General features: G+C 30.9%; 3 protein-coding genes across 3 annotated transcripts; 1 reads left to right on the forward strand and 2 right to left on the reverse strand.

Moving 5' to 3' along the window:
- Positions 1 to 6: 6 nt before the first annotated feature.
- Positions 7 to 553, reverse strand: LOC129906174 (uncharacterized). Its single transcript, XM_055981849.1, has 3 exons — positions 425 to 553; positions 318 to 368; positions 7 to 247 (listed from the first exon to the last, which is right to left on the reverse strand). Exons 1-3 carry the CDS (start codon positions 437 to 439, stop codon positions 26 to 28), a joined length of 288 nt encoding a protein of 95 aa, XP_055837824.1. The 5' UTR covers positions 440 to 553; the 3' UTR covers positions 7 to 25.
- Positions 554 to 2164: 1611 nt separating this feature from the next.
- Positions 2165 to 15167, reverse strand: LOC129906171 (putative sodium-coupled neutral amino acid transporter 10). The gene is made up of 8 exons (XM_055981845.1): positions 15048 to 15167; positions 14747 to 14887; positions 14569 to 14681; positions 14399 to 14516; positions 7159 to 7561; positions 4143 to 4291; positions 3937 to 4073; positions 2165 to 3877 (listed from the first exon to the last, which is right to left on the reverse strand). Exons 3-8 carry the CDS (start codon positions 14653 to 14655, stop codon positions 2231 to 2233), a joined length of 2541 nt encoding a protein of 846 aa, XP_055837820.1. The 5' UTR covers positions 14656 to 14681; positions 14747 to 14887; positions 15048 to 15167; the 3' UTR covers positions 2165 to 2230.
- A 1687-nt stretch (positions 15168 to 16854) lies between these two features.
- On the forward strand, positions 16855 to 17779 carry LOC129906173 (uncharacterized). The gene is made up of 4 exons (XM_055981848.1): positions 16855 to 16974; positions 17153 to 17238; positions 17311 to 17533; positions 17600 to 17779. The coding sequence occupies exons 1-4, from the start codon at positions 16966 to 16968 to the stop codon at positions 17723 to 17725; spliced, it is 444 nt and encodes a 147-aa protein (XP_055837823.1). The 5' UTR covers positions 16855 to 16965; the 3' UTR covers positions 17726 to 17779.
- Positions 17780 to 25626: the final 7847 nt, after the last annotated feature.

Genomic DNA, 25626 nt, shown 5'->3' on the forward strand with positions numbered 1-25626 from the left:
AAGATGTTTTCTTTTATTTTTTTTCTTAAGAAAAATAACTATCTCGAGCGATACGCATAGAAGAATCCTTGGGTGGTAATATTTTTTCCTTTTTATCATCTTCTTCATTACAAAGAGGATCGGAAACGTTAAGATTGGAAGGATGTTCAAAGCTTCGACTTTGGAATTCTTCTGGAATAGATGCTTGATAGTAAAATTGTGTATGACGTCTTCGTGGATAAAGTTCAGCAGAAGTAAATTCAAAATTCTAAAAAATTAAATAAAACATTTATAAAATTAAAACACATACATACATTATATAGTTTTAAATTACTTACTGGAAATGTTGGTTGATGATTGCCTTGGCTATTGTTTTGAATTTTGAAAAACTGAAATAAAACCATGCAAATGTTGAATTTGTTTCAATTAAACAAAGAAAACTTACATTTGAACCCCACATTTTTTATCCAAAAGGCGGCCGAAAAGTTTGGGAAAATGAATTGTTTTTATTTAAAGAAAATAAGAAACTAATCCACATGTCTGCTCTTATCAAAAATTTTAATTTTCTTGAAAGTCAAGTAGTTTTTCATACAATATATACAAATTTCTGAAGATCCGATAAAAGTTACACAAATGAGCCAAACACTTTTTTTTTAGTAATCCCTATTAATTTGTTACTAAACTGTTTTCAGTTTTTTTTTTTGTTCATAGATTTACTAAATGAACACTCAATTTTCATTTATACTATAAGATAACCTCTAAAAGACATGAAATTTTCAAAATTTTCGAATGAGCCGCGTTAAATATCAATTACATAATTCGTTTATAATGTTATTGAACAAAGTCGACGGGACTAAAAATTCAAGCATATTGAACAGGGCTTTGTATTGAGGAAAGAAAATTAAAAATCAATTTTTTTATTATAAAAAAAAAAATCCAACTCCTTGCTCATATTTGGATTTCGAAAGCAGATATCTTCAACTAACTCTAAAAAGTTTTAACATAAGAGTTAAATTTACTATAAGAACAAGTACGTGTGAATTTACATTTTATTTAACATGATGAAAGCTCGATTCATCATTTTGAATCATAGATGCAAAAAAGTGCATTTCATCAAAAAACTGGCCACCAGTACTTTTTACGAAACAAATTTGGTGGCAAAGCTTTAAGAGCACAAAATAAATCTTTTGAGATCAAAACCAGAATGGCGAACAATGTTACAATAAAAGAATTTGGAACTTAAGTTTTCTTAAGAGCTTATTTCAAAAAAGCATGTGCGAAAATCGGAACGAATTCACCTTTAAAAAGACAAAAGTAAGTAAAAGTATTGAAAAAATGAAAATGATAAAAGAAAGTTCCCGTCGGAATTTATTTTTATCGGCAGTATCCTCATTTTATAGGATTTTTGGTTACCTTGGAATAAATTCCGAGATCGATTCACTATTGTATGAAAAATTCTGGGCAAAATTCTCTTGAAGCTTCACTTTTTTTTTTAACTGATAAAAACAAAATTGGAGGCTTAAATCCTCATACATCAAATCGAAATTGAACAACCAATTCCTCAAAGTTTCATGGTTTTTGAACAGAGCAATAAAATTAAAACCCATTAAAATAGGCGTCAAAACATGTTTACTCTCAAACATTTCCTACGCCTTTAAGACATTAACTATAAGATGTGCCCTGAAAGTTTAAAGATGGTCTTGATCTATTGCATTTAATTACGTTAAGTTTAAATTTTCCATTTCGGCTACGACTTTTTATATAATTATTTAAAAAAGTTCCAGGTCCATCTACAATTTTTTGTGTATTCACAAGTACATTCTTTGTGAAACAAACAGAACCATTTCTTCGTCTTTTCTTTCTAATTCTTCCAGTAAATACAAACAAATTTTGAGAAAATATAATTTTATTTGAAATGTATCATAACAATATACGTTATTGAGCATAATTATCAATATAATCGCTTGTTAATTTCGTATTTCGTTTTAAAATACTAAATGCGAACTATAGTGGAACTCTCGTGTTAATCAAAGTGCTTAAAAATTAAAAAGTCAGTCTCTAGGGTTTATGTGATGAAAGAGAAAGTTTAAGAGAGAAAGAAAAATAAGAAATGAAAAATAAAGTATAACTGACAAAATATTCTGACATAAAAAATGACCAGATGAAAAAAAATAAAACAAAAACATAAAAAAGAGAAAAAAAATCTTTTGGTTAGCTTCTTAAAAAAGGAAAAACAAAATCAACATTACAACTAATCATCATCTTTGGCTGACTTTAAATCACGTCCTATTCCTTGTATTTTCATTTCCAATCCACTGTGAGCGAGAAGTGTTTCTTCTTTAACTTCACTCAGACAATTCTCTTGTTGTAGCTTGGCTTCTATGTCAGCAATATTAATTTCAGACGCCGCACTTCTCTTTTCACGAGAAGCCTTTACAGTTGTAATTGATTCCGATTGATCTTTTTGAACTTCAAGAATATCTCGACGAATAGCTTCAATGTTTTCCTTTTCTTCCTCTTTAACTGGTGATGGAGGCTTCAAAACTGCAGAATTATTTGCTTCTTTCACAATGGATTCAACTTCATCTACGGGAAGTTTGCTCTTAAGGACGTTCACGATGTTACCTTCTAATGTTTTTACAGATTCTGAATTCTTAGAAAATTCTTCGACTTTTTTGTCTGAATCAACTGGTACAACATTATCGGGATGCTTTTTATCTGCAACAACATTCTTAACATCGCTTTGTGATGCATTAATCAGCAATGGTAGAGGTAATGGGACTCGTGCATCCTGTACAACAACGTCAGGAGGCTTAACCGCAACTTCATCAACTACCTGAGGCATGGGTTCCACGATAGGCTTTTTCACCACTTCTTTGGTGGCATTTCCTTTATAATAATTGTTCTCGGTAAGAATTCCAAGAACTGAAGCCTTAGGAAGCGGAATTTGTGGAACTTCTACTGGCTTTTGATCTTCTTCCTTTTTACTCTCCTCATGCACTTGTCTTTCGATTTCTTCAACTTTTTCAACAACTTCACCCAGTTTTTCCACTACCAAGTCTTGGGTCATTTTATTTTGCTTGGCGAGTTCTTCTTTAAGCTCATCGACCTTGCGTTCAAGGAGTTCTTTTGTCTTAATCAACTCATTTTGAGCTTTTACAAGATTTTCCTTGTTTTCGCCTTCTTTTTGCTGTTGTTCCTCGGCAGCAATCTTTTCTTCATTTTTGATTGCTTCGTTAGCAATTCCATTGGAATTCGATGGAATTTCAGATACAACTGGAGGAGGCTTTGCAACCAACGGCGTTGGTTCAGGCAATATCTTCTTTTCGAGAAGAATCTTTTCCGTTGGTTTAATTTCTATTGGTGGTTCTACTTCATCCACCGGCAAGGGTGGACTTTTTTTTGCCTTCGGCTCAACTGGCTCTGGAGGCTTCTCTTGAGGCTTAGAATCAACTGGAAGTAAATTGATATCCAAAGATACATTTTGCAAAGGAATATCTTTAACAACTTCTTTGACTGGCTTTTCGAATTTATTTTCAAATAATATCAGCGGTGTCACAGCTTTGGTGGGAGTCTCGGTAATTATATGAATTGCACCAGAACGCTGCTCATCGATAGCACTTAAGTTAGCATATGTCCCCAAAATCATTAAACAACAGCCTCCAACAATTAACGCTTGACCGAGAGTTCTTTCGGTGGAATCTTTTTTGGAGATTTTTCGAAAGCAAGCCGCAGGGAATATAATGCAAATTGCAACGCCTATTGTGGACCCAACGAGTCCTATTACCAGTTCTATTGATGGAATCAACAATGCAATACAAAGCGATCCTACAACAATGAATGCTGTAATTGTTTTGAATCGTGTTTCAGGTATATATCCGGTTGTGTCGGCATGACCCTATAACATCAATCAATTGTAATTTCAAATTCTTATATAAATAGATATTTTGAACTTACTCTTCTGTATAGGAGGGAGTAAATACTAGCTCGGCAGGGAAATATCACGAGAGGGAAGCTAAACGCCACGGATAGAACGAACCCTATCTTTATCACATCACTGCCAAATGATGGTGTGAAGTTTATCAGGATGTTACCTGAAGACATTGTTGTTTTTTTTTTTATTTAGAAAACAAAAATAGTTTAAAGAAATGATAAAAACTTACCCGAAAATGTTTGAGTACAAAAAGCAATGTATCCAAAAAATCCAACTGCAATGTAAACCAAAGTACACATCCAAGTTGCCTCTTTGATGATTTCATTTAGTTTCTCTAAGCTTTGGTTGTTGACACTTTCAAGCACTTCAAACAATTGCCTATAAATGATAAAAGTCAGTAATTTATCTTGAAAAATAACTAAAAAAAAATATTTAATTGTCTGTCTGTCTATTAAAGGCTCTCTCTATCTCGAGGTACAACCAAAACCCATAAATCGATTTGCTTCAAACTTGGTAGTTTAGGGTCTTGGTAATTCCATACAGAAGAGAATTATAGAAATATTTTTTTAGAACCAAAACTAACGGTACTATAATGGCTCAAAAATTATTCTGAGTATTTTGATTAAAGAAAAACGTACATTTACTGCCAAAAAGCAGGTCCTACTTTAGAAATGAAAAAAAAAAAAAATAATAATTTTCTAGATCGTTATTAACGGCACCTGCCTAAGAACCGTTTTCTTGATTTCTGACTTATTTGTAAACAATTTAACCGATTTTACCTCAAATTTTTGTTAAATTACACTGGTAAGCAAAATTAGACTTTTTTATTACAGAAACCAAATAATACATTTTTTAGAGGTTTTTGGTGTCCTAAGCTCGAATCCGAATGTAAGAAAAATTCTAACAAATCCTTTGAAATAATTTCTACTTTTTTTTTCTTCCGAGAAATTTTAAGTTGAAATCAACGTGTTTAGTATATCTGATGTTTATTTGCGTTTGTTAGCAAATCTCAAAAAGTTCTTTTCCGAACGCTTTCAAATTTTGATTTAAGTTCCATTTGCATTCCCGTTGTAGGCTATTTATTATGTCTTAGAAAAGGAACCAAGACTTTCACGGGTTTTTATTGCAGGAATCGTTCAATGGGTTATGAGAGAAGATAAAACCGCGGAGTACTATAAAATGAGAAAGTGGAAATTGAAGATAGGGGTGCAAAAGCCCCCTTTTTGGTTTTTTTCAATATAACTCGTAAACCAAGCAAAATTTTGATATTTTACATTTGCAACTTTTTGTAGAGAATTAAATTTCCTATTAGAAAAATGTTTTTTAAAAAAAAATCTATACCAAAACAGTCGAAACGATCATAAAAAAATATAGCAAACATATTTAAAAAAGTTCCTCTTACTCGAACTAATTTCGAATGTATTTTTACAAATACTTTGAAGTGATTAATTTCAATCGATTAATTCTTATTCGGGTTTTGAATCCACACAAAACCGAATTGCCATCTAAAATTTATTTTTATTTTTCTTACAATTTTATTTTATTTGCTTTATATTTTTACTTAAGGTGCTCTTGAAACCTAAGCCGAAATGTAGGAAATTTTGGGCATTGGGTTAAGTTAAGAAATTTGAATGTCTGGTTAGTAAAAAAATTATCTTTGGCTTAATTTACCTGTGTGAATTTGAATAAATTTTTAACGTAGATATATTTTTTTTTCTGCAAAGCAAAAGAATTTATGATGTTAAATTAATTTATAAATATTAACATGAGCTTCCAACACAGTGTTGCCATTCACTAACAATTTTTTTCATCATCAATAAAATAAAATAAATGTATATTAATTGAAAAATATTAATTTTCCCTAATACACACTCATAATGTTTCTTTCTTTATTTTCAGTTCTTGATTAGATATTGAAAAAAATACACAAAATATTCTGCAAAATATTTAACCTCTGAAGATAAAAATTAAAATTTAAGCAAGATAAATTTTTGACAACTGAAATTATCTTTTCACCTCAAAAGTGTCAAAAATGTATTCTCGTCTAAATATTTTACCCGATTCACACACGGCCTAAATATCAAAATAAAGTCTTGTGCCAAAATTTTAAGTTGAAAAAGCTAATTATTGAATCCGGCCTTTGAGGGCCAGTTGTACAAATATTTAATCCACGGTTCAGCAACTTTTATCTTCTGAATTCGGTGGTAAATTTGACTTTTAGCACTGGTTCTAGGTCCATATAGGTTGAAATAGCTAGATACATTCTTTAAATAAAGTTGATCCACTGCTAATCCGCCGAAATCGGAGAGTTAAATTCCTGATCCGAAGCTGAACCACGCTTGTACAACTGGCCCTGAGTCTGCTCATATAAACGAGGTATGTACTTATACTATAGCAAACAACCTTATAATTCTCAGCCAGCGATATTATGAAAAAAAAAATAACTGTCAGTGGGAGCTTATACGAGCCAGAACTATAATTGTCGGATGAACATGAAACAGACGGCAACAGCGCTCGCAACCGCACTCGACGGATGAAAACTTATCAAAAAGACAAAGAAAACAACAACAAAAACGTGAATTCGACATAAGCTTCCGACTGCTTCCTCCAATTATAGTTCTGGCTTAAAAGTTCCATAGTACTGTCAATTTTTCTAGAGTGGGCCATGGATTTTCTAGGGTGGGCCTGGCCCACCCAGGACCCCCCCTTCCTACGCGCATGCGTTCAGGAAACACGAGGAACAAAATATTAACGTCATTTTCTGAACAAAGTAAGACGTAAGACGGTTATTAGAATGATTTTTCGTTTTTTTTTATACATAGTTTTTATTTCCTCCTCAGTAATATTTGTCCTTCGATTTATTAGCTGCGTTCCTGTGGAAATATTTATCTACTGCTTAGTACTTAAAGCAGCTTTGAACTACTTTTTCAGTATTACAAAAGTAGTTCAAAGTAGTTTTAAGTACTAAGAAGTAGATAAATATTTCAAAAGGAACGCAGCTTTTCTCAGTTATTTCAATTATGTCAAAACAAACTATAGATTTTAAAACGTAAGAAAATAACTATGACGTCAAAATGCTATGAGACATGCAAATATTAGCGACTTTGGCATATTGCGGGCTAATTGATTGCCTAACAAACAATACGAAATTTTCCATATGAAGTGCTTCAATCTAGATCCAAACAAAACATTGTTTTTTATTTGTTATAAACTATTGTTTTACAAAATTAGATGAACATACTCACATTTGACAAGATAATGCCATACTGAAGATCGGCAGACACTGCAACACACCAGCCGGTTCCCAATAAACAATCTTATTTTCCCAATCATTGGCTAGAATATGCCTCTCTGACTCTAAAATAATCTTTACCATCAAACAAAAGTAAAAACCAATTGAAGCTGTGCAAACAGCCGATAAACTGTCAATATTCTTCAGCATTCCCAAAGGAAGAATACAAAAGAGTGTCACCAAAACCATAACCCATGTTCGCAGGCCATCAGTTTGATTCAAATTGAATATTTTGCCAACAATTTGTGGACCAACATCGCCAACAACAACAAAATAAGTTATACATGATCCAATAAGATAACCAATTATACAGAGCTCAACTAAAAGTTTCCCGGATGAACCGAAAGCATGGAAACCTGGAAAAATAAAAATTAAATTAAATTGTAAACTGTTTATATTGGAGTAACTAAAGCTCAAAAAATGCCAATATTAGGGAACCCGGCCGAACAGCTCCGATTTTGAAGATCTTTTTTTACAAACGTCAGTAATTAAAAATACTTATTGATTTTTGAAATTTGATTGAAGATTTTTGTGAACAAAAAAAATTTGTTTTCAAAAATGTTGCTTAAATTTCATAAATTAATTGATACCAAAAGATTGTCTAGGAAATAAAAGGAAAACAAATAAATGGGAGTGATGGACAATCTTCCATCGTTTAAGCGATGGATGCAATTTTCTCACAAATTGACAAAAAAAATTTTTGAACAGAATGGCAACACCTACAATATTTAAATATACATTATTTTTAAAAAGCTTATTCGCATTTGTAAAATTCAAGTTAAGTAAATTGAATTAAGTGTTTTTGAAAAACTAGTCCTTAAACTACAAATTTTGAAGAAAAATTGTAACATGTCGTTTTTAAAAATTTTTCGTAATAAAATATGCATTTACCTATTTTTCAAATTTTTCTGGTCAACAAAATTGAACTTTTTTTTGCCACAAGAACCAAGATATACTTTTCTAGATGTTTTTCATGTGCTGAATTCGAATCTGAAGAAAAATTTGACTGGCCTCCGCTTTTGAGATATTTTGAAATTTCAAAAACGGAGGCCAATACAAATTTTCTGACTTTAGATTCAGCAGCATCAAAAACATATAGAAAAGTATCTTTTGGTTCTTGTGGTAAAAACCTTGTTGACCAGTGTTATTATTTGAAATTATAAAAGAAAATGTCAATATGTATTACAGTTTATGAAAAAAATTAAAAAGTATTTTATTTTCGAAGACTTCTTTTTAGGCGTTTCCGTTGTGTTCAAAATATTTTTTTTTTGTGTTTGAGGTCAGTTTGTCAGAAAATTGCATTTATCGCCTAAACGATGGAAGATTCTGTCTCACTTTTTTTTTATATATATTTTTCCCTTAAATTACGTAGAGAATCTTTATATTTCATTTTAAATATGAAATTTAAGCAAAAAAATTGATTTTGTTCCAACAAAAAAATAATTTTAATTTTAAAAATTTAGGCCTGGCACGCATATCGAGCTAAATTTTAGCCGAGCTAAAACTCCCATACAAGTAAACGATAATTTGTATGGGATTCATTTTAGCTCGGCTAAAATTTTTCGATAATTTCTATGGGAGCTAAAATTTTAGCGGAATTTGCATACTAGGTTATAAAGGTTAAAGTATTTTTAATTACCGACGCACATACATAGGTCGATTTGAAGCATTTAGATGGTCAAAATTAAATTTTTCAAAGTTATGGTAAAAAAAATTTAAATAGTCAAAGTAAGAGAATAATGTCAGCAATGGTAATGTATCTTCCAAACTTCAACACTTGCCAAATTAAAAGTACGGGAGGGGTTGAAAACTGATGTTCCAAAAAGTTCATTTTTAATAATTAGAAAAGAGTAAAACATCAAATTTTACATTTTGAAATTTCACATTTTTAATGTTTTTTTTTCAACAAACCAGTATTGGATTTTAATAAAACTATTAATAAATGATGGTTTTTGGTATGTTTTTAAAATATGTAACGGTTTTTTAATACTATTAGCGGACCTTTAAGTTCAAGGTCATTTTTGAATAGATCAGTTTGAAGTTTTCATTTGATAAGAATTTTGTTATATTATCGCCCCCGATACGGCAATATTTTTATTTTAACAATAAACTTTATGTATTTGGTAAGGTAATGACGTATAGACTTGCTGCGGAAACCTTGAGTTTTGAAAAGTTTGAAACATTTTTTTGAAGTGAAAACTTCTTTAGTATGGTAGTGATTTGAAACAAGATGAAACGAAAAAGCGACACGAAGAATCAATTGATTATAACTTTTTTGATTTAATAGATAGATAAATGAAATTTATACTGTAGATAGGTAATACAATAAACTATAATTGGACAAAATTTCAATCAACTTCATATTCAAAATCCTGAGAAAACGGTGAAAATATAATCTTTTTCTAAACACGTTATATCTTTTGATCAAGAGCACATAAAAATTTTACGTTAATGCGCATGCAGATAATATTACCTTTCATTTGATATATCACACATAACGGTACGTGGTCTACAAGTTGCATAATCTTAAATTGAAAAACTTGAAAACTTCATCAAAACACCTGTGGAGATCTGTTGCCGATGACCAGTCACCAGTGTAGGAAGTACCGTAATCTCAGTTTGAAATTTCGACATGGTTGACTTTAAAAAATTCTTACTTCTTTTGTAGGAATCATAGAAATATGATTGAAGAGTCATTTAAAAGATGAAATAATAAAATTGATGATATAAAATTTATTATAAGTTGTCAATTAAAAAAATTTAATGGTGTTAGAAGAGAAAAAAGAATGATTTTTTCCTTTTTTTGAGAAAACTAATTGGGTTCAAACAATTCTAGTTCTTTTTTGTAGATCTTGTATAGACATGGTCGATATAAATATTTCGAGCTGAAACAATAAGCTTTCGGATGTTATAAAATTTATTTTAAGATGTCATAAAAATGGATTTAAAGGTGATAAAACAAAAAAAAGTTAGATATTTTCGGTTTTTTTTTTCAAGAAAAAATATTTTTTAAGGTTTCACTTCTACCGCGTGTAAATTGCACACAAGATTTTTTTTTTAACTGAGGGATATTACTGGAAAAGTGAGACGTTTTCAAAAAAAGGCTTATGTGGAATGAAAGAGGAGAACATTACCAACATTTCATGTCTCAACTACTTGCATGTAAAATTTATGGTTTTCACTAAAAAGGGCAAAAAAGTTCAGAGAGTCTATAAAATCAGTGCTTGAAAATAGTATTTTGTGTGTTCTTCTCAAAAAGTGCCGATTTTTAAACGAAATTTAATTCTATAATTTTTCATATTTTCTTGACAAATACTTCTGATTCGTTATTAACCAGAACTTTCCACTTTTATCTGAGTCTGAATACAATTTGACTGGAACAAATAAAGTTTTTCGTTTAAAATAAAGCCTGAACTACATCAAAACACAAAGTCAGAAAAGTACGAAAAAGTAAACAAAGCTCAAAATATAAAAATCACATGTAGGTACATTTGCCTCACAGTACACATAAAAAGGTAATATATTCCGAAATGACATTGGTCGCCAGATTGTCAAAACATGACACTTTGGCGACCAATGTCAGCTACCGAATTCTTAATTGTTTAAAATACCGACGAAAAACGCACAAAAACCGAAAAACCACGCACACCACTAATTTTTAAACAATTGTTTACCATTTTCCGCGATGAAGCACGAAGAAAATTTGTTATTTTTCAATTTATAATATTTTTAAATGACATTTTATAAATTAAAACAAAAACAAATTTCCTGTTTACTGCGATTGAAATATAAAAATTAAAGGCCGACCTGACAGATTGGTGCCCATTTTTGACAAACAAATTTTGACAACGTTCGGAATATATTACCTTATTATGTGTACTGTGCATTTACCTGGTATCTATTGGAAAAAATTAACTGAAAAAGCTCTTTTGTTTTTGAAGTTTTGAAATTTCAAATAAAAAAAAAATTGAAAAAATAAACAAATTACAGTCAACTCCATCTAAGTCGAATTGTTACAGGACACAAAAATTGGTTCGAGTTAGAGGGAAATTTGGATAAGAGGAATCTATTTAATCTTTTTGCTGCAGGCGGTTACATTAAAAACGGTAAAAAATTTGAGTTAGAGGAAAATTTTACCTAAAGGAAGTACGACTTATAGGGAATCGACTGTATTTGAAATTTCAATTGTTTGTCAAAAGAGATTTTTTTTCGCAAAATGACAGGAACTATGTGATCGAAGAGCTACCTTACGGAAAGGATATAAAATATTGTTTGAGTGTATTTGTTTTTAAAACTTTGTGAAAATTGAAAGCTTGGTCTTGTTCAAGCTTTTTGATTCGAATACTTTTTTTAAAACAAAAGAGAGATATACAAACAAGCTACTAGGGGGAAGAAGAAAAAACATCGTGTTTACTTTTTTGTACTTTTTTGACTCTGTGTTTTGATGTAGTTCAGGCTTTATTTTAAACGAAAAACTTTATTTGTTTATTTGAAACAGTAAAAGGAAAAAATTTGGAAAAATATATATAATCAGAATCAATTCTTAAGCCTGGGGTCGAATTACGGCACACGATTACGATCATACGTTAACGTTTTGACTATTTATGTCTCTATTTAATTATTAGAAAACGATAGGGACACATAGCAACCATTCGTTAACGAACGTATGCCGTAATTCGACCCCAGGCTTAAGAATTGATTCTGATTATATATATTTTTCCAATTTTTTTCCTTTTACTGTTTCACGTTTTTGGTTAATAATACAGTCAAATGCGTTTAAGTGAAACGACAAAAAAACTTTGGTTTTATTATAATAAATAATAAATTTAATTCAAGGGTTTTTCTGTTAAACGAGTTAAGTCAAGCGGGTTCTACTGTACATGTTTATTTTAAGAAGTGTACTATTTTCCAATAACGTATATACATAAATATATGGACAAAATACAACATAAAATAATTTTGGCAGCCTAAATCGTGCAAATCGACCTATGTGCGACGCACATAGGAGTATTCTGGTCGAAAAGCTGGACAAAAGTCGATTTTCTAAAAATCAAAATTACAAAGCGGATGGTAAATATACATGGGCTAATATGATGAACTTCTTTTTTGTGTGGCAAAGTGTGTGGCAAAACAAGTTCAAAGTCAGCTGTTTATTTTCTGGATTTTTTTTTGTAATTTATGGTGATTTGGTGAGTATTGTTAGGAGATCGATTGTGAGCGAGTGTGCTTTTAAACATAAAATTTTCAAATGAAAAATACAATTGCAGGTATTGAATAATAATTAAAGAGTAGTTATGGAAATATTAAATGTTTTTTGTTCAATTAAATGACAGTGGGAAAAGAGTCTGCTACATATAGATATTTTTATTGCTTTTTTTTTTTAAGTCTAATTGCTTTGTTATAGTATACCCTACTATTCTGCTTCGATACATAGATTTATGATAACTTTGACTATTCTTTAAATTTAATATCAAAAATTTGGGTGCAACTTTTTGCGATTAACAAAATAATTTGCGAATGAAATTTTCACTTTAAAAAAATCACTCATACGCCCTACGTGTTTTTCTTCCTGGTTGGTAACATTTTCCAGAAATTTTTTTATTGAAATTAATCCATTTGGATTCACTAAGCCTAAAAATCACAATGGTTCGTTTCTAGAAGCTCTATTATTTTAGATATTATAATTTTTCACATTTAGGGTGTATGAAATTTCATACTATTTTATTTAGTTTTTCTTATCACAAGCGTTTTTAAAGGTTTTCAACTAATTTACATAAAACCGCCTTCCATTGCATAAATAACAGTTTCTAGCAATAATAAATTGTTTTACTTTAGGGCTGTAAAAGTAACGACAAAATGAGTACCCGCATGTATACGTTACTTTTGATACTAGTACCCGCATCAATAATATCGTTACTCGTTACTTTCGTATGTTTCGCGTTTTTCGCATATTTCGTATGTTTTGTGTGTTTCGCATGTTTCGTTACTTTCGCATGCTTCGTGTGTTTCGTACATTTCGTATATTTCATGTATTCGATACGTTTCGTATGTTTGGTATTTTAAGTATGTTTCGTACATTGGTATAAGGGTGTAAAAATTTTTTTTTTTGAAAAAAAAACAAAAACAATTTCTATAATCTAAGCTACATTTTAAGGTCATAAACATTAAAATTAGTTGTGGCATTCTCATGTAATAAGTGTTTAAAGGTAGCTATATTGATTTTTTTTCGTTTTTTTTTTTTAATCAAACGTGGAAACTTTTTTGATTTTTTTCCAAATTTTTAGGCAAAACTTTGGTAATTTTTTGTTTATATTGTTTCAGTAATCTTATCACAATTCTTTAGAGACCTTTATTTCAAAAGTGCAATGCGCAGATCTCGAAATATTAACACTTCAATACAACCATGTCGAACATTTTTTCATTTATTTTTTCTATTGAGAGTGATTTTCAAACATCGTTTTCTCTGCTTTTTTTGTGTTGAAAATTTTGCACCGAAAATAAACTAATTTTTTGAAAAACCAAAAAACTTTTGTACATTCTTAAGCTAAATATCAATACCATTTACACCAAGGCCATAAACAGATTGGTTGCGTCGTGGGTATACATATTTCGGTCAAATAGAGAAAATACAAAAACGTCTCTTTTGATATTTCTGTATAAATTATCGATAACACAATGATTTTATTGAACCTTGGCACTACTGTTTTAATCGAGACAAAAGTAAACTCCAGATAATTATCTGCAGTTAGCATTCTGACTATGGTTACGATACCGACACGAGATGCGAAATGCGACAAATTGAGTGTATCACTTCATTTCGTATCTCTTACATCGGATTTAGTATTGAAACTGGAATCGCGTCGTTACTCGTATGTTTCGTATCTCGTACGTTTCGTATGTTTCGTTACTTCAGTACCCAGTAACGAAACATACGAGTAACGATACTGTTTAGAAAGTAACGTTTCGTTACTCGTTACTGAAGTGAATACCCGCATTTTAGTAACGAATACATACGAATACATTTGCTACAGCTCTATTTTACTTCAAAAAATAATTTTGTCCAGGTTTTTGATCGAAATACTCCTATGTGCGATGTTGAAAAAAAAAGATCATCTAAATCGGAGCTGTTCGATTGGGTTCCCTAATAATTTGCTTTAGTTACTCTTCTATTAGGGGGAGAATTGAAATATTACCCAAAAACTCGAAACTTTTTCGTCGTGTTAATAACGACGATTTGATAAGATAGTGGCAAGAAATTCTTGTAATTAGGTTATTTAGGATGAGTAAGACTATGGAAAGTATTATACCGCACTGAAAGTGAAATTTTATTACAATCTTTTATTGAATTTCATAGAAAACTTACTTTTTGAAAACAAAAAGGCATAGCAAGAATTCCGACACCAATAATACTATTGGCCAGTGTCATGACATGGCCCGAACTGGACATCATCTTTACAAGTTGATTTATTATATTTTCTAAAATAATCAATTTTATTTTATACAAAATTGAGTAACTTTTTAATGCAAAATGGTTAACTTACCTCTCGTTAATACTAATTATTAAAAAACTAAAAAAAAAAACAAATTTCAAACAAAACCTTTTAATTTAACCAAATTCTGGAAGGATGAAACTGTTCATTGGATTTCATTTCTATTTCTCTTCTCTGAATTAGAATATTTTTCTGCAAATAAAAATCACAAAACAACGTTAAACCTTTTTTTAGCAAGTTCAACGTCAGCATTGAATTCATATGCAAAATCCCGGAAAAGTAAAGTAAACAAAAATGTTGTGCAACTCTGACCAAACTACATGATAAATTATGCCACATCTTCAAAACTTACCTTTTTTTATTTGGAAATATTAATGCAATGAATTTTTATAATACTCAAGGTAGTTTAAAAGATAACAAAAGATTTATCAAATCACCATACAAACGCAGTTGCAGTAGAAAAAAAAACATTAAAAATATTTTATTTTTGTTTTGATCATTTTTTGACGTTTTACTTTTTTGAATGACACTTTTGTCATTGAGGTGCGAAGAATGTAGTCATTATATGGATAACATAACTGGTATTTTGAACCGATTCAGTTGTTTCCGGTGTAAAAGGCACTGCCAGAATAAAATTATAAATAATGGTTCGTTTTCACTACATTCGAAATGAGATGACAATGCAATCGTGCCCTTAAACCTGTTTCAAGACTTGGCCACACCGAAGGGTAGGTACATGCGGTAGCGGTACGGGTAATTGTATGAAAAAAATTCCAAACTGGAACATCAAAATTCAGCTGTGGCAACTTTTTCATACCCGTACCGCTACCGCATGTAATCTTCGGTGTGGCCAAGCCTTCAATTCACTTAAAGGCTTAGCCACACTAGAGGGTATGCGGTAGCGGTGAGGGTACTTGTATGAAAAAAATTCCAAACTGACACATCAACGTTCAGGTGTGGAATTTTTTTAGTACAAATATCGTTACCGCTATACCGCATACCCTCCGGTGTGGCCAAGCCTTAACAATTTCGATTTTATAACGATGGTGAGAAGATTCTCGTCATGACTTATTTCACACCTAAAAGACTCATATAACCCTCGTTTTATCACTCCTTTTAAACCTATGAGAAGTACAATGTAAGACTCCTGTAAAGGGTTGGCCACACCGGAGGGTATGCGGTATAGCACACCAGATCCGTTTAGAGAAGCACTGCATGTATGTGAGGAACCAATTTTATATCACCTGAAATAAATAAAATATATTTTTTTTCAAAGGGATCTTGTATTGTATTTTATTTGCACTTTTTAACAAAATAATCAACAAAAAATAACGCACTTGCCTGAATATAAATTTTACTAAATTATGCAGTTTATTAAACACTACATATATTTTGGCGTCCTTAAGAACAATCAAGAAGCTGAGAATCATGCCTTCTAGTAACCTTCCAAGATGTTACTTTTTGTACACCTGTAAAGCTTTAGAAGAATAAAATTGTTATCATGATAAGAAGCTTCTAAGGACCTTTGTCATGGATTCCTATATGGTTAAACGCTTTTCAACATCGTTATAGTGTGCTTATAGATAATTTTCTCATCACACCTATAATCCAACTATAAGATACTCCTAAGAAGTTTCTTAGAAGTATAAATATCAGCGTTTACTGATAATTTTTTTACCGTGGCTCGAAACTCGGAAGCAAAAATGTTAGTTGGGCTAACTATACAAACACTACCAAAAGAATGATTTCAATTTTAAACTTGAAAAAAGATTGAATTCTTCAATCGCCAAAGTTATTAAGGAGTGACGGAGTGATTACCATTCTACACTTCTTCATGGAATTGTCAAATTCTTGGACGGTTGTTTTAATTTTTTCTTGTGCAGAAAATTTTATTTATTTTATAAAAAATTTAATAAAGGTACTGACAAAATCAATAAAAGTAAATATAAAAAATTGTTTTATTATTTAATTAATTATTGAGTTTCGCCAACACATGCAAAGCAAACGTCAAAACATACCACCTGTCAAATTCGTCGTGAACAAATTCGAAAATTACATGAAAGAGGGTGGAATTCACTCCTATAATTTTGGAAAATGACATTAGTGTACAGATTACTATTTTTGCTTTAACTGTACCAGTGAACACAATTTTACATGTTAGCCAACCGTATTTACCGCAAAACTTAAATCAAACCGATTTCAATATTTTCAGTTTGGCATCACTACAACAAATTGTTTTTCTTTCCGTTCTGCAATTTTCAAACGTCAAGATGGCTGAGGTAAATTTTCTTAAAAAAATCTTAAAAAATATCTGCAATCCTCTGTAGTTTTTTAATTATTTAAATTCTAAACGATTGTAAATTGTACTATTCAATGTATTAAAGTGAAATTTTACATCATTGTGAAAATCTTGCCAAAATTGAAACTCAACAAAAAAAAAATGTTTCCAATTTCCAGGTCGATGAAACTCTCAAGAAGAAGCGTGCGTTCAAGAAGTTCACCTATCGTGGTGTTGACTTGGATCAACTCTTGGACATGCCAAAGTAAGTATCTAAAAATAAAATTCTTCGTTGAATATATCAGAAATTAATCTCTGTCCATTTTCTTGTCCACAGCAACCAACTTGTCGAACTGATGCACAGCCGTGCCCGCAGGAGGTTCTCCCGTGGCCTTAAACGCAAGCCAATGGCCCTTATCAAGAAATTGAGGAAGGCCAAGAAAGAGGCACCACCAAATGAGAAACCCGACATCGTCAAGACTCACTTGAGGAACATGATTATTGTTCCAGAGATGACCGGATCCATCATTGGTGTTTACAATGGCAAAGATTTCAGCCAGGTTTGTTTTTATAAATTTTTAACTAACCACTGTTTCTAGAGACTAATGGAATTCTTCTGTTTACAGGTTGAAATTAAGCCAGAAATGATTGGTCATTATTTGGGAGAATTCTCATTCACCTACAAACCTGTCAAGCACGGTAGGCCCGGTATTGGTGCCACCCACAGCTCTAGGTTTATCCCACTTAAGTAAAACAATTCATGGAGAAATTTTAATAAAAATAACTTTTTTATAAAAAGAAAGTGATTGCCAAGTGTGTTTTAGTGGTTTCTTGAGAAACTGTTCAGAAAGAAATTCATCTTTTAAGAAGTGTTTTTTCAAAGTTGGTGTTATAAAATGTCAAGATTCAGCATCAAGTCAAGATTTATGTTTTGTTTCGGTGCAAAGATGTTTTGATCGGGTAAGCTTTTTCTTCTTAGATTCTTATGAAAAGCCAACTTTAATGGATAACAAATTGGACTCTTGTTGCATGCATTATCGGAATTTAGATGAAATTTTTCTATAAACTTGCGGTTTTACATACAGCCGGCAACCGGGTAAACGACACTTACTACCCAGCTGTTACTTTCGGGAAGTCGATGCCGGCAAAATTATTGCCAATTACACTGGTTAACAAAATTAAACTTTTTTTTTGTTGCCGGAACAAAAATATACTTTTGTGTGCTGAACTCGAATCCGATGTCAAAAAAAAAATTCATCAGCTCCCGTTTTTGAAATATTACCATTAGGAAATGCAGTACTTCGGACCTTATTCATTTATATAAGTAAAATTGTTTGAGCATATTTAGTAACGGTTTTTATAAGAACTATTTTCCACCTTTTTAAATCTGTTTAAATCTTTCCGATATCTTTTTTACTGCCCGAGATATCCTCAGTTGTTTGGTATTTTTATAAATTTAAAAACGTCATTATCTCCTTTATGATATATGAAGCCAAACCCACTAACTTCATTATAAGATATCTAGGGCAATACAAAAGATATTGAAAAGATTTAGACAGGTATCCAAAGATGGAAAACAGTTCTTATAGAAACCGTAACTAAATATGCTCAAACAATTTTCCTTATACAAAAGAATAAGGTCCGAAGAACTTAAAAAAAACGTTTTATTGCATTTTCTAACGGTAATATCAAAAACGGGAGCTGATTAGTTGTTTCTGACTTCGGATTCGAGTTCAGCACACCGAAAACCTTCAGAAAAGTATATTTTTGTTTCGGCAACAAAACCCTTGTAAACCAGTGTTATAGTTCGTATGTTAGATAATTCACAAAAATCAAACATTTTTGTAGAAAGAGATATACAATTATAATACCGAAACAGATATTTATGGATTCTATCGAATTTTATTTAATCGAAAGTTGAAAGTTAAGCTTCTAATTCACATTAGCCCTGTTCCATTTGTTCCATTTACTCATGAGTAGATCTAGTAGGTTAGAGTTGCTAGTAGCCGACCCCTTAAGGATTTTGTTCTCATAAAATAACACTGATCTACAAAATTTAACTTTTTTTTTTTGGTGCGGACACTAAAATATACTTTTCCATAGGTTTTTGATGTGCTGAACTTGAATCCGAAGTCAAAAATATTCTACCAGCTCCCGTTTTTGAGATATTACCGTAAGAAAATTAAAAAAAAAACGTTTTTTTTACCACTTTTGAAGATTTCTTTTTTTTAATAAATCATAACGGTTTCTATAAGACATATTTTCCTTCTTTCAAGACCTGTTTAAGCAGGGTGTGTCAAAATGCTAAAGTATTTAATTTCCAAATGTAATAGCTTTTAAAAGTTACATTACTTATCAAAAATAAATGCTGCGTTTACAATTTTCATTTTAATTAATATCTTTGGCTCGCTCAAAATATAGAAAGACTCGAAGAAATTTGAATTTTTAGAGATTTTTGAAATAAATGTTTTTTTTTTTTTTTTTTAACTGCACCGTTTGAATACAAAAACAAATATATTAAGGCCGATTTTCTTCACTATTACTCAACTTGAAGCAAACTCGAGAGTTGGCGAACTTGAGAGTTGACATCAACTCGAAAGTTGAGACACAAGTTGAGAATTTGTTTTCTTCACTATTTTTTTCTCAACTCTCGAGTTTTAAAAACAGAAGTTGGCCAACATCAAGTTTGAAAAATATCCCTGGGATATTTGTGACAGTTAATAGAAATCTGTCAGTTTTAATTATGAAAAGCAATCGTGTATGTCATTTAAAATGAAGTTGTGCATTTTTTGTTCAAAAATTCAAATTCGTTTTTAAATTAGAAATAAAATTATATCGTTGTTTAGAATGCATTTTTCTTTGTTTTTTTTTTGCTATAAATTAATTTTAAACATATCTCTCTTCTTGTGCTTTGTGTGTGTGCCTCTCAATAATTTTGAAATGATAGTTTTTTATCTTATCATAACTGTCTGCCTTGGAAAAATATGTTTTCATAAATTTGATTTAAAGTGCATCAATGAGCGATTTAAATAAACGTGAAAGTAAACCCTCTGATATGATATTTTTCAGGCAAACAAAATATTTTTTTTTGTTTTTATCGCGATATTCAGCACAAAAAAAACGTTTGAAACAAAAAATTGAAAGAAAAAACATGACATTTCATAAAAAATCTCAATTTTGCTCTCTCAACTTCTATTATTTTGGAAGTTGAGAAAACCAGAAGTTGATCAACTCGAGAGTTGAAAAATGAAAGTTGAAACTGTCAACTTTTAGTGAAGAAAAACAAAATCACAAGTTGAGAATAAAAATCCTCAAGTTGAGTTCAACTTGTAGTGAAGAAAATGGCTCTAAATGAATCGGTGATTGTTAAAACAACATAAGTAACATTTTTATTTTTTTTTTCAGGAGAGACAAAAAACTCTGTATTTTTGAAGACGCGGCCGCATTGGCAATTTTAGTTTTAATTTCGGGTTAGAGGCCTTGTTGAGAGTTGAAACTAACTAAAAGTTTTAAAAAAATATCTTTATCAAAGAAGATTTAACAAAAAATAAATTTTTGTATATGTTGTTTTAACACCCAACGTTTTGTTGGGAATCAAAACCACTTAATTACTTGAAAATAATGTTGTTTTGACACTCATTTTACATCCAAAGTATTAGCAAATTTAATGGAAATGAATAAAAGACAATTATAATTCAGCAATTTTATTAATACATATTAAAAAACAAGAACATTAAACAAAAAGGCAAAAGTGGACGTTCCACGGCCAGAAATGAATTTGTTATTTTTTGACATAGTTAAGTCTTACTAATATTGTGCAAAAGTTTTATCCTTGTGACGTAGGTACTTCAAAATAGTATAAAATGCATTTTTGCATTTAACACTTTTCATTGATTGTCTCATTGATGTAATTTTAATGTTTATTTGAAGTGAAAAATATGATGGTTTGTAATTTTCCCTGAGTTTGAAGACCTTGATCTTGAATATCAAACCAATAGAACCCAAATTAGAAGCCTTTTAAGAAAACAGTTAGGTACGTGTTTTTTTTATAGTTCGGATTTTCAATTCTTTGTTGGTTTTAATCGCTTGAAAACTCTCGAACAAAATCTCGAAGTTGATTGCTTAAAAGAGATATTAGGAGTTCTATTGGCATGATATTCAAGATTTTACTTTCATGCTCAGGCAAAATAACAGAGCATGATACTTTATATTCAAAATAAAAATTAAATTCAATATGTCCTTCACATATGGCAAGATGCATTAACAATACTAATATTGCAATATCTTACATTCTTAATGCAATGCAGTGAAAAGTTCATAGTAAAACTTTTTCTTAGTTATAGTTTTTTCATTTGTAACTGCCGTACGTTCAACTCAGAATTTTCTGTATTTATATCCATATTTTAAAAATCTAGAACATTTTGAAAGATGCAATTCCACTAAAATGACCACGAACAACTGACTGACAGTAAATCATCGAAAAAACTGTAAGAAATAACAATTTACTTACTTTGTTTTTCCAGCGTTGAGTGTAAAAACAAATTAATATCAAGTACCTACTTAGGTGTTTTAACACTCAGTTTCAAAATTGGCAGAAGAGATATGTTGTTTTAGCACTCATAGCGTATTTTAAACTCGGAATTTTATATGATCCAAATATCAAATCATGTTGGTTTTGCTCTCAATGCTAGTTCTACCCATAAGCAATACAAAACAGTTATAAAAGTGGTTTCAAAAAATTTGTCACTTATGTTGTTTTAACAATCACCGATTCATATATCTCTTAATAATAAAAAAACTTTTAAGCTTATATACATACGTTGGAATTGAACACTTAGTACAGAAGCTGCGAAATAATATGCAAAGGAAAAAATACATTTTTTCATATAAAATCGTTTTTTTTCCTAACAACTTCAACCGATTAGAGCGAGCCAAAGACGAACGATATTATGAATTTTTTTTACATATTATTAAACCTTAGACCCTAATAAAACTTTTGACCACTATTACATTGCAAAATTCGAGTACTTTTTTTCGGCCATACAAAAGTGACACACCCTACTGTTTAGTGTTTAAATCTTTGCAATATCTTTTTTATTGCCCGAGATATCGTAAAATGAATTAAGTGTGTTTGGCTCAATTTATCAAAAAGTTTGATACATTACAATAAGCCAAAAAACTGACGATATCTCGAACAATAAAAAAGATATCCAAAAGATTTAAAAAGATATTGAGAGAAGGAAATAGTTCTTAAAGAAACCGTTATAATTTATATTTACAAAAAAAATGTCTTTACATAAAAGCATATCAAAAGTAGTTTTTTTGCGTCTTCTGATGGTAATATTTCAAAAAAGGGAGCTGATAGGATATTTCTGACTTCAGATTCGGATTCAAAAACCTGTGTAATTCAGTAAGAATAGACGAAAAATTGTCAAAGAAAGGAAAAAATTTGTAACAAAAATTTGTAAAAAAGCTGTTTTTCTTTTTAAAATGGCAACCGCATCGGTTCTTGTATTGGATGTTTCAATAACAATGGTCAATAAAATTAACCTTATTTTGTCACATTTCGGATTGGAATTGATTACCTAAAGCATGGAAAATGGAATGTACAAAATTTGGACAGTTATTATTGTATCCCAGGGTACACTAAAATTATGTTTGTAGCCTTCCGATTCTCTGGCGTGAGCAAAATTTTGAACGAGAGATACTGTCATTTTTCTTCATAGACGTCGTTTATTTTCGACTTACGGAATGCAAAATGAAAAAAGAAATGATGTTTGTTCACGACAGAAAACGAGTAAAAAAAGTTGAAAACGACAAATGGAATGCAGATTGAGTCGTGTCGTATATTTTGATGTCGTTTACGACATCGGTAATAGGGGTGATTAATTTCATTTATGTTTCCATTTTGATTCCACTATAGTTAGAAACGGAGATATTTTATATAGAGCAAAATTTCAAAAGGACGATTTCACCTCTGGGGTCCCTTAAAGCACATCATAATCTATTAAGGGGTCTGGCGATCCTGAATTTTTTTTTGTTAATTTTTTTTTAAATTTTATTTTTAAGTATCCTCTCAATTGTAATAAACATTTTAAGACCTTTTTCGTTTTGAAACATTCAAAATTGGGCAATTTGCAGGCATTTTTAGAAAGGAAGATTGACCCAATACGGTCGCTTGACTTACTTTCTTTTGCGATTATCTCGAAACTACATTTTTTGACCTGGTACCTTCGAGATCTCGAAAACTACTCATCCGATTGCTTTAAAATTTGTACTGAATATTCTTGAATATAATATCAACAATGGAGCGATTATTTTGATAGCTGGATTAGTTTTGTTTTTACACTTAGGTGCAAAACTGTCCCAAGCAATAGGTATTTTGCTTTGACACTTGATATTATTTTTGTTTTAGAACTTTGGGAACTAAGACCGTTATTATCTTAAAGGTCACCAATAAGACAATTACAAATGACAAACAGATAACCGTTATCGGCAAAGTTCGAGGAAAAAAAAAAGGATTTCATTGGGACAGTTTTGCAACGACCCAGGAAAGAAGAATGTTTTGTTTTATAACTGTTTACTACTTCACTAAGACTGGTTGCTTACCATCAAATTTAGTTTATATTTACTCTGTGTAAACTAAAATTCGATTTTCAGCTGATTTATTCAATTAAACTCAAATAATTGTGTAAATTAAACCATTTACAAAATCTTTAAAGAAAACGATACTAACGGCCAATTTCTTCACATCAGTCCTAAGTCAGCCTAGTACCCGGTCTAACTAGACCAGGTTCTAGCACTAGTACTCGGTCCTAACGAAAAGTTAGTACCTGAGCATTTCTTCACATTTATAGGACCTCATCTAAGTTCACAACGCGGTCCTAAGAATTTAATCGTATAAAACTGGTCTAACTGTCATTTTAGCAATATTTTGATGTTTGAAATTATTTTATTTTGAAATTTCAACAAATTAAACAAAACAAAACTTCATAAAACGTTAAATTAATGGTATCATTGAGAAAATAATAAAAAAATTATAATAAATTTTAAGAAAACCCAACAAAAAAAAAAAGAAATCTAAGTTCAATCAAGAAGTGTCACAATCAAAAATAGAATGTTATGATCTAAATAAAATTGGCAAATCTCATAACCAGATCACGAACAATGACGAGGGATTTCTTCAATAATCTGGGCTGGCAACGGATGAACAACCAGTCCCCTACAGGAATAATAATATTAAGAAATAACATAAACAGTTTGCATATAGATGTGTAAATCAACATATTTCAATAAAAATAACAGTTTTTTAAGGCGCATTTCTTTTTTTGGTGTGTTTCTCATAGAAGTCATCGGTGCAAATCGCATTATTTTAACATTACTTGTAGACGAGCTTGCACATAGCCTTCAAAAAAATTTGTTAATGGAACAAACATATTAGTTTGGGTTCGAAACTAGAAGATTGATGTCGAACATCCATCTGTGATACTGTGGTTCAAAACTTGTTCCACCCAAAAAAATGTAGTCGAAAGATCATACTTTTGGAGTAGTCTAGGCTACTATTTTCCAAGTCTGAGTATAACATTAATCGTAAATGGTTTCAGCATTGTAGGGGGCGTCTAGAAATGCAAATGCAGAGTGCCTACGCAAAGATAATCTTTTTTGACTTAGTTTTTACTTTTAGAAAGTTCAATATACATTTTTGTTACTTTTTCTCCAGAAGTGTTCTTTTCTTCATTCTTCACGTTCTGGTATTGCATTTCTCATTTCAGGTGTTTTTGGTAAATTTTAAAAAATCATTAATTTCACTAAAATCAACATAAAAAGCCGGAAATAACACCCAAGAAATTAAAAAAATCTGTAAGATATCTCTTAAAAAGAATGAAATTCATTGCTTTGATTCAAGTGCTAACCGCTAGACTACCGATTTCGAGGTCCTAACAAATACCGAGTCCTAACTAATACTCGGTACCAATTTGACAGTACTAAGGCTTAGAACTTTTGTGAAGAAATCACTTGGTACCGATTTGAGTACTAACGATTGGTATAATAACTGGGTACCAGTCGATTTTGAGGAGCTAGCTAGGACCTAGTCCTACCTAGTACTCGGTCCTAAATTGACAGTTTAAGTACCTAGTACTTGAGTGAAGAAATGAGTTGATACCGATTTGAGTACTAACTTTATTACTAGGACCGGTACTAGCGCTAGGACTCTGTGAAGAAATCGGCCGTAAATAAATTAAAATAAGGAGATTCATCAGGAAAATTGCACAAATATTGAAGGTAAGCAAGAGCTCTCTACATAGAATAAGATAGAATTTTAAATATGAGCTGAAAAAGAATGTTGGAAACAGGCTAGGGTACTGAGCTCTGCAGATACTCGACTAGTTATCAGATATCTTGGTACAGAAGATGCAAATTTGGTTTCAAATGCATCATGACTAGTTCGCAGAGACACTGGTAAAGCATTAAGCAAGTAGACAGTTCAACGAGCCCAACGTTCGGCTGGTTTTAGAGCCTTGGAGAAAAGAAGAAACCTATCGAACTTGAACTTACTCAGCATTCTTAATGTAAGCAAAAAGGTTATATTAATTCCTCTAACTCGAACCAATTTTCGTGTTCCGTGAAAATCGACATAGAGGATGTCGAAGTA

The sequence above is a fragment of the Episyrphus balteatus genome, chromosome 1 (assembly GCF_945859705.1).
Source record: "Episyrphus balteatus chromosome 1, idEpiBalt1.1, whole genome shotgun sequence".
Classification (NCBI taxonomy): Eukaryota; Metazoa; Arthropoda; class Insecta; order Diptera; family Syrphidae; genus Episyrphus; species Episyrphus balteatus.